A 16,325-nucleotide genomic window follows, 5' to 3' on the forward strand; every position below is an offset into this window, starting at 1 on the left:
AGTCCTGTCATCATAAATGGGGTACAGCTCTCTCTTGTGCTAGATAAAGGAGGGAAGAGAGCTGACCATGCCCAGTTGGGAACATATACTCTCAACTCCTTTCTTTACCTAGTAGGCCATACTTATGCTTCAATGATGAGTTTGGAATTCTCCAAGAAGCCTTCCCTGATCTACCGACCCACAGGCTGGGTCAGAGGCCTTCCTCTCTCACGGGCCTGGCCACACTTTGTGGTCATTGTTTCCCCTACTAGGTTCTCAGGGCTGGGACCTCACGTGGGTCTCATGCACCCTGCACAGCCTCTGCAGAGTGTGTGTATGTTGGGGGGCGGGTCTGAAGGACAAGGAGTTCTGATTCCATCCTTGCAATCTTTCCTTCCCTCTCTGTAGCCTTACTCTTGCCCCCCCCTCCCCCCCCCCCCCGTCTCCTTCGCTCCCCCAAGGGGAGAAGGAACCAGGTGCCCTCTTGGCCCCAGTCAGCCTTCCGTGGGTCTCAGTGTTCCCACGGGCGTAAGGGGAACACTAAGAGGCATTTCCCAAGCTGTGCTCTATCTGGCCCATGGCCGAGCCCAAGGAGAGAGAGAGCGAGAAATTGAACCGCTTCCTCAACAAGTGACTCTAAAAGCCGATGCGCGACATCCACCCTAACCACCGCAAGGGGCCATTGAACCTGCAGGGCTCGGGAAGGATCTCTGACGACGCAGCGGGTGAAGACGTGCACAGCCGAATGGAAAAGCCAGGGGACGGCGCCCGCCGGCCGCCGGGGGGCGCCACGTCGGCACAGACGCGGCCAGGGTTCGCGGGCGAATCACAAAACTCAAGCCCGGTTGCTGTGGCAGCCGCGGAGGTCCCGGGACGGCGGCCGGGCTGCGGGGCGCGGACTGGCCATGCGGCGGAGCGCGGCTGCGGGGGCGCGGCCGAGCGCGGGGGCCCAGCCCTCAAAGGACCTCTCGGCGGCGGGCGGGCCGCCAAGCGCCATGCTCTCGAAGCTGTTCAGTGGGGCGCCCTTCGGGGTGCAGAGCCACAGGTGGAGCTGGACTGGGGGAGAGGGAGAGAGGGCCACTGAGGCGGGGCTGGAGCTGGGGGAGGAGGGAGCTGGGGGAGGGGGACTGGCAGTGAGGGGTGGGAGGCTGGGCTTCCTCTCTCCTTCGTTCCTGCTGCACTTCCCTGCCCAGAGTCCATTTATCGCCGTTATTAAGTTATTTAAAATCGTTTCAAAAGCACCTACTAGGTGCCAGGCTCTGAGAGGCCAAGTGGCCTGGCTCATAGCGGGTCGCTCAGCTTAAAAGCGGTGAGTAGGATTTCAGACCAGGGGTCTTTTTTCTTTCATACATACATATGATATTAAGATATATATATATATATATACCGCCTAAGATTTTATATATATATATATATATATATATATATAGTGTCCCTCCCAAAATGTATCCACACACTTTGAATAGTTATAAAGGCAGTGTTTGTTTATTAAAATACGTTTCATTTTCAAAATTGAGCTATCAGCTGTTACAGTACGTATACATTTTGGGGGGACATCCTTTATATATATCACCTACTATGTATCAAGCACAGTTGTAGCATCTGGGGATCCAGCAGTGAACAAAACAGCAAAACCTTGTACTCGGGGTTTGCATTCTTGTGGGGCTGGGTGGTTGGAGTGGGTAATAAAAAAGGAAAATATAGAAAATGATGGGTAGTGTTAATTAAGGTCTATGGAGAAAAAGACGGCTGGGAGGAGGAGCTGGTAAGTGCTGGATGGTGGGGTGGGGATTGCACTGAGAAAATGACTTTTTAGTAAATGCTCCCAGCGGGGAGGGGGTGGGCAGGGACCAGGCAAGAGTGGTGAGGTAACCAGGAGGGACAAAGGCCCGGAGGTGGGAGCAGCCCTGCCCATCCTTTGTGGCCTAGCTCCAAAGTCACCTTCCCTCGCCCCTAGAACTGCTCATGCTAGGGCTGGGTGCCAGGCGCTGGGCTCTCACAGGGCCTCTGTCCTTCCCCAGGTTTGATGTCTCTGCTATTTACCCCGACCGGAAGAAGTTCAGTACCTTCACGGAGTACTCCAGGTTTTCCATGGACAACGTGAGTTTGCCCAGCTTCGCTGACTCTCCCACGTGGTTGGGCCTCTGCCCTCTGAGTCCCCCACCATGGTGGGTGAGCTGAGCCGTGTAAGGGACATGCCTTACACCTCTCCATGCCCTCAGTCCTCAGCACAGAGCTTGGTTAGAGCCAGGGCAGGACTACGGTTGGGGCCACAGAGACCTGGGTTCCATTCCCATCCCTTGCGCTGTCTGGCTATGGCTCTTGAATGAGTTATTCCTCCTTCCTGGAGTGTGAAGGAGCCAATGGCAGGAATTCATGATGATACCTTGGGTACCACCCCCCTCAGTGCCAGGCTAGGTGCTGAGTGTGGTGCCAGAGAGGGGCAGGTCACCCCCAGGTCAGGGTGGTGGCTTCCTGAGGACTTGCTCTGTGGGTGGACTGTGTGTGTGTGGCTGTCCCAGCTCTGACTATGCTCTGACTCAGTCCCACATAGGACCTGGGACCTATGGCACCAAGGAGACCTGCTTCAGCAAGAGAAAGCTGAACAAAGAGGTGGGCACAGGCTGGGCCAAGGCCCAGGAAGCCACCCGGCTGACCCAGATGCCCCACTTCCAGTACCAGACCATCATGAGAGAGAAGCGGCTGCAGGTGAGGTCCCTGGCAGCATCCCTCCCCATTCCATTGGTGGCCTCAGTGTCCTCTCGGGCCCAGGTAGAGCTTGTCCTTTAGGGAACACCATCATCCCCTGGGCTCCTCTCCATGTGGACATCCCCAAGTTTAAGGTTTTCACCTTCTCTCCTCTCTTGGGGCAGAAGGAAAAGCTGGGGCCCGGCTCCTACAACTTCAAAGACTTCTTAGAGGAGCTGCAGCAGAAGCCATGCAGCACCCGGGGGCTGCTCAGCTCTGGGGAGGTTCGCTTCCGAGGACTCATCGGGGTAGGTGTTCTCCTGTAAGGAGTGGGAGCCCTCCCACCCTCTGCTCTCTTCAGAGCATGTAGCCTGGGTGGTGCTGGAAGCGCCCCTCTCATTCCATTTCCCCCCCAAGCTTGGCCAGGCTCTCCTTTGGGTCCCCACAACCCTCAGCTTCCCAGTGCGACAGCCTCAAGCCCATAGTCTAGTCCCCCAACTAGACTAGAAGTTCCCTGCTGGCAGGGGTGGGTCTGGTCAGTCTCTGAGTCCCCAGCACAGAGCCTGGAATACATTAGCTGCTCAACAAACTCATTCATCTATATATGTAGCCTCTTCTGGTCTCTGGTCCCCACTGTGGTCCCTCCACCACTTCAGGTCTATAAATACCACCTGCCAAAGCTGTGGGTGCCTTCTTTAGGGTCTCATGACTCTGTCCCCTTGAGGGGATGGGGCTGTGGAACCCTGCAAAGGCAATGCCTTCTCCTCTGTTTTCTGACCCCATCCCCCACTGGCACTGGCTGCTGCCACCACCCCTCCCTCTGCATTCTCCCCTCTCTTGGCTTTGGGGACACTGGACTCTACAGCCTTGGAGCTCCTTTACCAGCCTCCCTCCATGGCTCCTCTTCCCCAGCCCTCCCCGCTTCGGGGGTGATCTCTTTCACCCAGCCAGACTCCATGCAGATGGCTCCAGATCCCCACCCCAGGGTCCCTCAGGCACCTCAAAACCTGCACCCCCATCCCATCACATGTCAGCATCTCCCCCAGGCCTTCTCTTCCCGGGAGTGGCTCCACCCAGCTACCACAGCGAGAAACCCAGCACACCTGCTCCCCTGCAGTCCCTGGGGTCTGTGCTCTGCCCCCCCCCCCACCTCCTCCCATCCCTACTGCTCTGCCCTGGCCCAGACCACTGCCCCACCCCCACCCAGGGGCTGCTTCCTGATGGACTCCCTGGTCTTCTCCATTGCCAGCACCTTCCTAAGCACCCTCACACTCCAGAATCGGGTCTTAATGAGCCTCAGGCAATGCCTCCAGGGCCCTTCCACCCTCTTCCCAGCATACCTCTCCCAGCTCACCTCAAAGACGGAGTTCTGGCCTCCCTGCCTTTGCCCTTCTGTGTAGGGGAACTGCCCCCCTGCCCCACACCCATCTCCTAGGATCCTTTTTGTTCTTCAAGGTCCAGCTAAAAAAATCTTGTAAGTCCCAGTTCCTCTATTCCCCCCTTACCTCCTAATTAATCACTCCTCGTGCCTGGGGCCCAGAAGCTCGGACACCATCCCATTCTAGTTAAAATCATAGGCTTTCAAGTCAGCCCAAGTGTGTGGCCACACACACACCTCTGGACCTGAAAGTCTGAAGGAAGGGTGAGACTCTGCCAGTGGAGGGCCCAGCCCTGGGCCACAGGGGCAGCAGTTACCATCACCCTTTTACAAACGGGCACCCTTTAAGGTCCCCGGGACATTGTGGCGCTCACTGCCCTGCCACCTCAGTGCCTATATGGTGCCTGGCAAACAGTAGAGGCTCAGAAAGATTGTGGATTTTGGAGTTGGAACCCTCGCACTGCCCCTTTCTGGAGGTGGGACCTTGGACACAAGGTTTGCCTCTCTGAGACTCGGTTTCCCCATCTGTTAATTGCTCATGGTGCTGATTTGATCTCATGGGGTTGTCTCCAGGACCAAGATGTTAGGCTTGTGAAACACCTAACACAAGATGCAGGGACCCAGCTTCCTACCTTAGGGCTTTTCTCCTGAACACACCGGAAACCACAGGCCTGGGAAGGGGGAACGTTTAGTCCTGTTCTGAGGGCGAATAGTTTGGATGCCTGTAGCAGCCGACTCCCCCCCCCCCCCGCAGAGCACCCTCTCCCCTCCGCCTGCCTGGTTTGAAGCTGCTTGTCCGGGGCTTCTAGGGGTGGGAGGTGGAAAGGGCTGAGCCATCGTGGAGCGGCAGCGACCCCTCGTGGCTAAAAGATGCAGAACAGCAACAAACATCCTGGGGGGCTCTACCCAAGGACCTCCACCTGCCCACCTAACTACACTGTAGGTGGCTCTTCTCACTCCACCTACAAAGATCATATTTCTGACTTTGGCAGTCAAGGTCCCAGATGGTCATTCCAGCCTTCCTGTCATAATTCCCAGCCTCTCCAAGACTTATCATGTGTCGGTGCCCACTATGGGCTGGGCACTGTGCAGCAGGCTTTGTAGACATTTAAAAATCTTACCCTCATTACCCTGGGAGAAAGTATTACTATTCCGACATGACAGAGGAGGACCATGAGGCTCAGAAGGATCAAGTGGTCTGCCCAACATCACTCCGCTAGGAAGCAGCAGAGTCAGGATTTGAACCCAGGACTCCAGATCCCTCCAGGTCACAGCGATGTTCGCAGCACAGCATGAAACTCACTCGTGCAGATGCAGGGCTATGACATGGGTGTAAAGGATGGAATTTCCGAGACCACCAAAGCAAGCAACTGTCTGGGGTGATAGGGGAAGGAAGGCTTCACTCCCAGGAAAGAAGACATTTGAGTTAGCTCTGCAGGATTAGAAGAATTTTCCAAGGCAAAGAAGGCAGGAAGGGCATTTCAGGTGGCAATAATAGCACAAGTAAACAAAGGCAAGGAGGTTGGCAGAATGGCATGTGTTTGGGGACCAGCAAGGACCCACTTAGGCCGAAGTGGGGATGTAGGAAAGCAGCAGTAAAAGATAAGTTGAGAGACAGTGGGGCCATGGTGAAAAGTCTGAACTTGGAACTGAAGGTCTGATAGTGGTGGAGGTTCACAGACGGACCCACTGTGTGTTGGGGGGGATTGATACCCAGGGTCCCTGAAAATCCTGTTCCCCTCTTGGGGGCGTGTCTTCCTCCGGTGCACTCAGCACAAGGAGTGGGACTGATGGCCTCCATGTCCCTCCTTCCCTCCACAGAACTACTATCCAGGCCCTGGAAATTATGGGGAGAAGGGCAACCCATACATAAAGCTGGAGGAGAAGGCCTGGAACCGGTCTCATTCCGAGGGCCTCATGTGCAGGATGGCCAACAAGCCCCGCCCCTCGGCTCATCAGGTACGTCCTCACCTGCCAGGCCTGGCCGCCTTCCTGCCAGTCCTGGGCGCAGACTCCCAGAGCAGGCAGGGAAACCAAGACCCCAGGGGGCCACGGGCCTGTTCAGCAGCCTTCCCACAAATGGCATCTGTGCTCTGTTCTAGGGCAGTGGTCTGGCACCATGCACCTACTCCTTCAAAAGTGGCATAGAGGCGTACCTGGAACAATCCACGGGCACCCGCGGCCCCTATGACATTTTCTCTGGTGATCGAACCAAGCCCCAACCTTACGGACATTACTCTGTGCAGGTGAGTACCCAGCTGGGGTGTGGGGGGTGCATTCCCCAGCAGGATAACAGGCCTTACTACCACCAGGAACACCACCCCGTGTGCCAGGCACCATGCAGGGCCCTTCCCATATCCTGCTTACTTCACCCTCACAACAAGGGCGGGATATGGCTCCCTATGTTAGATGAGGAAACTGAGGCTGGCCACGCCACGGGTAAGGTGCAGAGCACTGATCTGAACCCCAGAACATCTGTCTGACTTCACTGCCAGTTCTCTCTCCTCTGCCCTGGCATGAACTACAGAGGCAGTGCAGATGGCCACAGCGCCGTCTAGTTGGGAGACTGGCCACAAAGCCTGCAAGGACCTTCACAGCTCAGGCCTGGGTGTCCTGCTGTTCTGGACACACTTCCTGGGCATCACAGGCCCAGCTAAGCTGCCCAGGTTAACAAGGCAGAGAACTGGAGGGCTGGGAGGGGAATCTGAGGTAGACTTTTATTTTACTATTATTATTTTTTAAACCTCACCCAAGGATATTTATTCCATTGCTTTTCAGAGAGAGTGGAAGGGAGATATATATATATATATATATATATATATATATACACACACACACACACACAGAGAGAGAGAGAGAGAGAGAGAGAGAGAGAGAAATATCTATGTGAGAGACACTGATTGGCTGTCTCCCTCACGCTCCCTAACCAGGCTGAGGATGGAGCCTGCAACCAAGGTATGTGCCCTTGGCTGAAATCGAACTCGGGACCCTTCAGTCCACAGGCCAACGCTCTAACCACTCAGAGAAACCAGCCAGGGCACTGAGGTGGAACTTTAGCTCAATCCTTTACCCATCAAGTTCCCCTTGTGTGATCCATAGCACTCGTGCTTTGCTTTCTTCACGCTTAGAGCAACTGGACTTTAGGATCTGTGTAGTTACCTATTTTTTTTGTCTCTGCTGTGCACTCAGTAGGTCCACAGCAGAGCTGAGCAGAAAGCAGAGTTCCCACGTATCTCCTGTCCCCTAATGCACAGCCTCCTCCGCCCAGCGTCTCGCCGAGTGCACATCTGTTACGTTCAGAGAACCTTCGTTGACACATTAATCACCCAGAGTCGGCAGCTTAGATTAGGCTCCGCTCTTAGTGCTGTACATTCTGCGCGTTTGGACAAATGTACAGTGATACGTACCCACTGTTATTGTATCATACAGAGTAGTTTCAGTGTCCTAGAAGTCCTCCGTGGTTCCCCATCACACTGGGTTTTAGAGGTTTGGACTACCACTCCTGCCAGGAAGGAAGGGAGGGAGGGAGGGAGGGAGGGAGGAAGGAAGGAAGGAAGGGAAGGGTAAACCTCAGCTGGGCTGTAGGGTGTGGCCTGCAGGTGGGGGTGCTAGAGACCATCAGACTCACCCTGCCCCAGGCTGGGGACTGCGGCTCACCTGCTCTGAGGGCCTGGCTGCAGGACATCCTTAGGCGGGGTGGGGAGTGATGCCTCATTGGGTGGCCACCTGCTTTTCTCTGATTGCTGGGGAGGCTCCAGAAAAGGGCCCTTGATTTCCCTGGCATAATAGATAATCCTTTCTCCCCTCTCTGTTTTTCAGAAAAAAAAGCCCAGTGAACTGATGAGTTTCAAGAGCTTCGTGGACGAACTTAACTCTCACCACAATAAGAAGCGCGGGGTGTTTTCGAAACTTTCCCGCAACCCATCAACCCCTTCAGAGAGGATTTACTGGACCACTCTCAGCCAGTGCCCCCGAAAACTAGTCAGTGTCCCCCCAGGGCCTGCCTGTCTTCCTCTCCTGGGAGGCTCCCTGCAGGGCTGGTGTGGGGTGACTGTTTCAGGGGGGAAGCTCAGCTTTGGTGTCAGACTCACTTGGTTCCCATCCTAGTCTTGCATTCACCAGTCATGCTGGGTGAGTCCTCTCTCTCTCTGAGCCTTGGTTTGCATGCTTGACCTAACCAGGAGCATAGCCAGGGAGCTATGAGAATTACAGGACGTTAAGGACTGGAGTCCATAGCGTGGAGCCTGGTACCTGAAAGTGCCCAGCTAGCATTGATCTCCCCCTGCCCCTTCTTCCCCTGGGGAGAAAACAAAGGGGAACACTGAGGCAGGGCAGAATGCTAATAAGGGCTCTATCCCAGCAGAGGACTGCACACCTGTTCCAGCTAAGGGAGTCTTGAGCTCCTCTCTGTGGGGCAGCAGCCTGTCATCTGAGTAGGCCCCTGACTTTAGCTGGGCACCTCCTTTCCCCAGCAGGGTCTGCCCCCTTTGAGAGAACCGCTAAGGGCTTGGGAAGGAGTGGGGTCTAGGAAGGAAAAAAGCAGTGCCAACATTTCCTGAATGCCTGCCCTGGGCCAGGCACCTTCCAGCACCTCCCCCCAGGGAGGGATTACCATTTGTGTTTCCCAAAAGGAAACTAAGCACCAGAGATGGGAAGGGGTTTGCCCAGGCTCCCCCAGCAAGGGCAAGAAGGAGCATATTGGAACCCAGGTCATCTAGCTCCAAAGTCTGAGTGCCTTCCACTTCCCATGCTGGGGTCTGGGCATCAATCTGGACCCTGCCAGGCCTGGAGGGCCCTTGGGAACCTGGAGAAAAGTGTCTGGCTAGTGGGTGGGGGTTAGCATGGGTGGCATGGATTATGAGAGCACCATAGGGACCTTCACCCCTGGAGGGTGGGCTCCGGGTGAGTGGGGAGGTGGCTGGCCTCCCACCGTCCTTGGCTCAAGGCCCAGGGCTGTCAGGGCTCACCTGCCCTGGCTGCAGGCTGACCATGGCCAGACCTCCCCAGCTTTCAGCCTCATTCCTAACCCCCAGGCCTCGTCTGGTCCCGGTATGTGGCTTCCTCCAGAGAAGGAATGCAGACGCTTCAACCAGCCCCCGTTCCTGCTGTCCTCCAAGCGGGCAGGCTTGAGGGCCTACCAGATGCTTCTGGGAAGCTGGGTGAGTGGGTCTGTGTCCGGTAATGAGGAGCCCCAAACCCTCCCTGCTCCCTGGGAATTGATGCTCTGAGTGAGCCTTATCTCCCCTCTTTTCTCCCCCAGGGACTAACACCCACTCCCACTGTCTTATTCCTCTAAGGCATTGGTTTCCAAACTTGAGTGGGCATTAGCATCATACTGGAGGGCTTGTTAAAACACTGATTGCTGGGCCCCACACCAGAGCATCTGATTTAGAAGCCTGGGGCGGGGCCTGGGAACTTACATGTCTAACAAGTTCCCCAGTGATGCAGATGCCGCTGTCCCAGGGACCACACTTTGAGAACCACTGCACTAAGGGACCTCACCCCAGAACCATCCCATTCTCTTATTTTTCCAGGGGAATGCTCCCTCCATTCTCTCTTTGTATTTGTCTCGAGGCCTCAGGGGCAGCTGGTGGTTGCATAGGACTCCTTGTGTTCCTTCTCTCCCCCTTCCCCACAGGCAGCCAACCCCATGTGTGTGATATAACCTTCCCTTGTCCTGACTTCCAGCACCACTGGTTAATTTTGTCTGGGTTTGAACAACTGTATATTTTTAAGCCCTCTCCAGATTTCCCTGGGAACATCTTGCTTGTAACTTATTTGCCTTCTCATTATGTTCCCACTGCCTCATCCCCACCCTCACATCTGAGCTCCACTCCTCTGAGAGCAGAATGCTCCCCACCTCCTTTCCCGCCTGAGTAACTGCTTGGTCCCCAATGTGCCCACACCTCCCTCCCTCCCTGATTCTCAGGAGGCCCAGCTGGTCAGTCCCCTCATACTTCCTTTTCTCACCTCCAGCATGGATCTCCTGCAGGGAAGAGGGTCTTCCCTCTGACACCCCAAATAAAATGTTTAGAAAAGAGCCAAAGACCTTGCTGCTACTACAGGGTGGGCCAAAGTGGGAGGGGCTGAGGTGAAGCCCCTGTTCCAGAGGCTGAGCTCACCTGCACATCTGGCTGGGAACCTACACACCTGGCTGGGCACCTGCTCCCCCATGAGACAGGCCTTTCCCTTGTTGGCAGCAGGTTCAGCTTCACATTGGACTAGTGCTTGGTTCGTAGTATCTCCCAGCTCACCCCTGGTGCCGCTTTCCTCCGATGGCTGGGTCCCTGTCCTGACTTTCTTCTGCCCTCACTAATCACCCTGGGCAGGCTGATCTTCTCTCTGAACCTCTGTTGGCACCTCTTGTATCTATGACCGACCCAGGTGTCTCATGGGATGGCATATAAATTTCCTAGGGCTGCTGTAGCAAAGTACCACAAGCAAGATGGTTTAAAACAATTTCTCCTCTCACAGTTCTGGAGGTGGGAAGTCTGAAATCCAGGTGTCAGCAGGGCTGTGCTCCCTCTGAAACCTGCTGGGGAGAATCCATCGTGCCTCTTCCTGCCTTGTAGTGGCCAGCAGTCCTTGGAACTCCTTGGCTTGTAAATGCGTCACCCCAATTTCTGCCTCTGTGTTGTATGGCCTTCCCCTCCCCGTTTCTTCTTATATCAGGACACCAGCACATTGTGTTAAGAGCCCACCCTATTCCAGTATGACTTCATCTTAACTAATTGCATCTGCAACTAGTGTCTCCAAATAAGGCCACACTCTGAGGTAGTGGGGGTTAGGACTTCCACATCTATTGGTAGGACACAATTCAACCCAGGACAGATAGAGTAGGGAGGAGCCTGGGAAGGGGAGGAGGCCTCAGATTAAGTCTCCAGGCCAGGCGTCCAGCTTGCTAACATCCTGCCCCCCCTCCCTGGCACAGAACCCTGTGGGGGTGGGCTACTACCTCAACACCTGGCTGATGGAGACAAAGGACCATCGGCAGCGATATCGGTCCCTGTACCTGGACAGATCCAAGCGCTACCCCTCAGACCCAGCCTGGGACAAGTTCATGCAGTGAGTGCCGCTGGAGCTCCAGCAGAGGGACTGGGGCACCTAAGGGCTCACTTTGGGGTGGGCAAGGACCCCTCGACCTTGTGCTTGGTTCTCATGGGAACACAGCTATTGCCCCCAGTGCCAACCAAACAGCTGTGGCAGTGGCGAGAGTTCAGATCCTGGCTCTGCGCTCACTGGCTGTGTGAGGTGGGGCATGTCACTTAACCTCTCTGAGCCTCATTTTCCTCAGCTGTCAAATGAGCAGAGGACTGTGGAGACTGAAATGAGACGCCATGGTAAGGAAAAGGACCTCATCAACACTAACTTCCCCACCCATGACCCACACAGTTCAGGCTCTGCCTCACAAGGCTTCACCCTATGGAATCTGTTTCTTGGTGTTCATAATGGGGTTGGTAAAGCTCATTTAAGATGTTGTGAAGCCAAAAGAAAAAGTGCACGAAAATCATGGCTAGGTGTGAAACAGCTTGCAAATGTCAGTGGCCACCATATTTTATTTTATTTTTTAAATATATATTTTTTATTTTAGAGAGAAGAAGGGAGGAGAGAGAGAGAGATAGAAACATCGATGAGAGAAACATCAATCGATCGGCTGCCTCCCGCACATCCTCTGCCGGGGATCAAGCCTGTATTGGCCTGACTGGGAATTGAACCAGTGACCTCCTGGTGCAACCACTTGGCCACACCGGCCGGGCCCACCATATTTTATTGATCTAGGAGGCCATCAGTTATGGTGTGTTCTGTTTCAGGAACGTGGAAGTGTGAAGCATGCACTTTAGCACTGATCATTTTGTTGTTGGAAATCCCGGTGAGGGCATGAGGATCAGATCGATCAGAGAAACCAGCTTTCAACTGTTTATTTTTATAGTCCCGTGTCTTTTCTTGATTTACTCCCTTGTTCTGGTGGCTTCCTTGGAAAAGGTCATAGGAGGTAACATTTTTGATAGACTGCGTTCCTGAAAAAAATTTTTTTTCTCGTGCAACTGATCAATAGTTTGGTTGGAAACAAAATTTTATGTTGGAAGTAATTTTCCCTTGGAATTTTGAAGGCTTTGCTCTGTTGCCTTTGAGTTTCAGGCATGGTTGTTGAGGATTCCGGTGCCATTCGGGTTTTCTGTCCTTTGTACGCAGCCTGCATCTTCCTCTCTGGACCCTTTCGGATCTCTTTATCCCTTGTGTTCTGAAATTTCATGTCCATGGGTCTTAGCATGAGTTTATTTTCATTTATTGGTTTGGGTACTTTGTGGGTTCCCTCCTTCTGAAAACTCAGGACCTTCTGTTCTGGGAAAAGTTCTGCGTCTTTGTCTTTGGCCATTTCCTCCTCTCTGTTTTCTCTCTTCTCGTTCAGATGGATGGTTTGATGCCGCAGTTTCTTATCTGTTTCCCCTTTATTTCCTCTGTCTTTTCTGTGCTACTTTCTGGTAAGCTTTTCTTGTCCTTATATTGCTTCCTTACTCTTGCCTTCTTATTGTTCATTTCCAAGAGCTCTTGTGTGTTTTTTTTCCCCTTTTTAATATATCTTTATTGATTTCAGAGAGAGGAAGGGAGGGGAGAGAGAGAGAGTTGGAACATCAATGATAAGAGTCATTGATCGGCTGCCTCCTGCACACCCTCCACTGGGGGTGGAGCCCGCAACCCGGGCATATGCCCTGGCCGCGATCTCCTGGGTCCTAGGTCTGTGCTCCGTGCTCCACCGCTGAGCCACACCCAGCCGGGCTGTTTTTTTTCTCTTTTAACAGCACCCCATTCTGTCATGTGTGCAGCCTGTCCTTTCATCTAAGGGTAATGAGTTTTCCTTAAGTTTCCTTTTGCTCCCTGCATTGTCTTCACTTCCTCCAACTTTTTTTCTTTCACTTGCTTTAAAAAAAAAATAAAATCAAAATAAGTTAAAAATAAAGCAGGAGTAAAGAATTAACAAAAACGAATGGGGACCGGATGATTGGAGGAGCTCTCACCGGATGCTCACAACTCCTCGATGTTGTCCCTCCGGGCCTCGGGCCCAGGGCGGTGACCACAGTCTCGAGGGCGCAGCTGCGGGGGAGAACGTGTGGACAGTCCGTGGACTGTGCAGCTGCTGTAGGAGGCCGGGGTGACTGTCAGTGCAACCTCCCCATTTTATACGTAAGTGAGGCTTGGAGGGGTGGGGGTGATGGGACAGCCCAGAGTCCTGCAGCCAAACGGAGGTAGGGCAGGGCCCAGGGGCCGAGGCTCAGACTCCGACCCTATGCTTCAGCCTCTCCTCCACGGCCAGGTTTGGAGGAGGCCCGGGGTTGGCAGAACACAACATGCCTTTGAACAGTTGCTGTCTTCAGTCAGGCGAGGGAGGGCGTGTGTGGGAGGGTTGCGAAGTCTCCTTCTGGAATGTGCAGTTACAGCTAATCTTTCTCACCCCTCACTCCCAAGCCTCAGCTCCTTCCTCCTGCCAAACCGCAGCTTTCTGCACTTGTCCCTAGCCAGCCTGGGATTTAACTCCTGCATGGGAAAGGCAGCCTTTTGTTTGCCATTCCTTAGAGCTGGGTATATAGGTGCTTCTAAATTTGGACCCAATGGACCGGGTTTTCTATCTGGTCACCTTTCTGGCTCTTAAGATCCAGGTCTTTTTGTTCCATCTGGCCACTTCTGGCCGTGTGAACATGGGCTGTCTGTGCTCCGGCCAGGCCTCACCTTGTACTGCCCCCTTGCTCTCCAGCCTTTGGTCACACTGTGATCTGTTCTTGGAACATCCTGTCCTAGTTTGTCTGGAAAACTCCTATTCATCTCCCACAACCCTGCTTAAACATGACGGCTTCCCTGATTTTTCCAGATAGTGTCTCCATTCTCAGTCTCTTGTGAATTCCCTGGTTGGAGCACTTTCCCCAGTATATTGTAATATTTTTTCATGTTTGTGGTCCCCGAACAGAACTTTTCTATTCTCTGGCTCCAGCATCTAGCTGGCGTACATAGAGGAGCTCAGTGAATATTTGTTAAAGGATAGGTCAGTGCATTCATTGATGGAATGGCCCAGAGTCTGGGTAACTCCATGAAAGGAACACGTGGGAACTCCCATTTGATTTGCAAGAAGTTTATTTTTCCTTTTAAACTTCTTCACCTGACATAGTATTATGAACTTTTTCAAACATACAGCAACACTGAAAAGATTTTACAAAGATTTTACAGTGTATGCCTACTTATCACTTAGGTTATATTATTAGTTTTATTCTTCTTGCTTTTGACATATACCTATTAATCTATCATTCATCCATTCTCATCCTTCTATCATCTATTAATCATCTTATAATTTGATACACTAATTTATTTAATTTTTATTTAACCCTCACCTGAGGATATTTTTTCCATTGCTTTTCAGAGAGAGTGGAAGGGAGAGAGAAACATCGATGTGAGAGAGACACACATGCATTGCCTCCTGCATGCATCCAGACCTGGGCCTGGGATCGAGCCTGCAGCCAAGGTATGTTCTCTTGGCAGGGATCGAACCTGGGACCCTTCAGTCCACGGGCTGATGCTCTAACCACTGAGCTAAACAGACTAGGGCTAATTTGATATGTTTAAAAGTAAATGGCAGACATCAAAATACTCCTAAGTACTTCAGGGTGCATGCTACTTTTTCAATATTTTAAACTAAAGCCATGATCCTTGTCTAGAAATCTGAGACTGAAATCATAAATATCCATTTCTTGTAATAATAATAAATTCTTATATTCTTGGAGTTTATAATGTACGAAGTGATTTTGTATGTATTTACTGTACATAGTAACTTTAAAAGCTAGGTATTACTCTCAGTGTTTTTCAGTCGAGATAACTCAGTTTTGAGAGAGAAAGTGTTTTCCTAAAGTCGTTGCCAGCCAACAGCATCCGTGCAAGCAGTCTTCAAAACTTAGTCAAGCACTTACTATGTGCCGGGCGCGTCCTGGCTACTCAGACATCGTGAAGGAGAACCAGGTAGCTGTCCTGCCCAGAGTGGCTCCCAGCTCCCGGGAAGGGGCTCCCCCCGTTTCTGCAGCTACACCGCAGCGCGAGGAGGAAGAGGACAGGTGGGGCCCGGGCCTCTCTCCACGTTAACGCTTTCCTCACAGCTTTCTGGAGGATTCGAGCCAGAGGGAGGCTCTGAACCCGAAGGCTAAGGCAGAGGCAGCCTTTACCATGACTCCTCTTCCTGTCCCCAGCCTGCTGCCCTCGCCGGCCGCCTTCCTGCCCGGGCCTCTGTGCGTGCTGCTGTGGTGGGAGATTTGGAAGTTTAGTCAGGAAGGGGGGACTCTTAGAAGTATAGCGTGGAGTCCTGCTTCCCACAAGCCCCACGATGCATTTACTACTGAACACAGAAGTCTGGTGATTGCCATGGAGACAAAATGCTGCCAGGGAAAGATAGGGCCTTAGCTCCAAGGGAAGGCCATGTTTCCTCCCTCCCTCCCTTCCTCTTTTCTTCTATCTTTTTCCCTTTATTTTTGGTGGGGGTAGACACTTGAGCATGTTTCTGGGCTGGCAGGTTGGGCTAAATGATCTTTCAGGTGCTAGGATTTTGTATTTGAAGTTCTGACGAAGCACCTTGGGGGCTCTGATGAGCGAAACTTGGTGCAAAGTAGAGAGGGAGCTCCTCCTTAGAGCCAGGCTGTTTTGATGGAAACGCTCTGGAGGTCATCAATTTTGGCCTCTCTCCCAATGTAGGATCTCCTGGGAAGCACAATCAACAGGTACCTGTTCATCCCTGTGGGTGCCCTCCAGGGATGGGAGGCTCACTCCCTTCCAAGGGACCAGTTGTATTTTATTTCTCTGTCTTTTTAAAGGGAAAGGCGTACACCTTTTACTAAGGGGAAGTGCCATCCAACAGTGGATTACAATTCGGATCCTACTCCTTAAAGCTGAATATGAAGGACAGCCTGCGGTGACCAGAGGGCCCGAAGGACTGAGGACAAACCTGGGGATGGGAGGGTGGAAGTGGGAATGGAGGGGTCTTGGAGAAAAGCCACTTGGGAATGCCTGGGAGAGGGGAGAGATGGTGATGTAGTGGGATTACTTTTACTGGAGACATCTATCTGGAGGTCACAATCTGCTGGAACATCGGGAGCCAGATATCTTTTGATATGAGATCAGTTATCCTGAGAATTCAAATCGGCCAGTGACATGAACATAGGAGCCAGACAGCAGATGGACCAAAGGGTTGAAATACAGTGGACACTTTTGGGAGCCTTGACTCCTTGCTCATTAAAATCCATCAACAGGT

General features: G+C 52.8%; 1 protein-coding gene across 1 annotated transcript; it reads left to right on the forward strand.

Annotated features, from left to right (window-relative positions):
* The first annotated feature begins 625 nt into the window (after positions 1-625).
* On the forward strand, positions 626-16,080 carry CIMAP2 (ciliary microtubule associated protein 2). Its single transcript, XM_087820695.1, has 10 exons — positions 626-1,010; positions 1,937-2,079; positions 2,524-2,688; positions 2,853-2,975; positions 5,867-6,004; positions 6,148-6,291; positions 7,865-8,026; positions 9,079-9,204; positions 10,977-11,110; positions 15,889-16,080. Exons 1-10 carry the CDS (start codon positions 626-628, stop codon positions 15,959-15,961), a joined length of 1,593 nt encoding a protein of 530 aa, XP_087676821.1. The 3' UTR covers positions 15,962-16,080.
* The last annotated feature ends 245 nt before the right edge of the window (positions 16,081-16,325 follow it).

The sequence above is a fragment of the Miniopterus natalensis genome, chromosome 9 (assembly GCF_054644295.1).
Source record: "Miniopterus natalensis isolate mMinNat1 chromosome 9, mMinNat1.hap1, whole genome shotgun sequence".
Taxonomy (NCBI): domain Eukaryota; kingdom Metazoa; phylum Chordata; class Mammalia; order Chiroptera; family Miniopteridae; genus Miniopterus; species Miniopterus natalensis.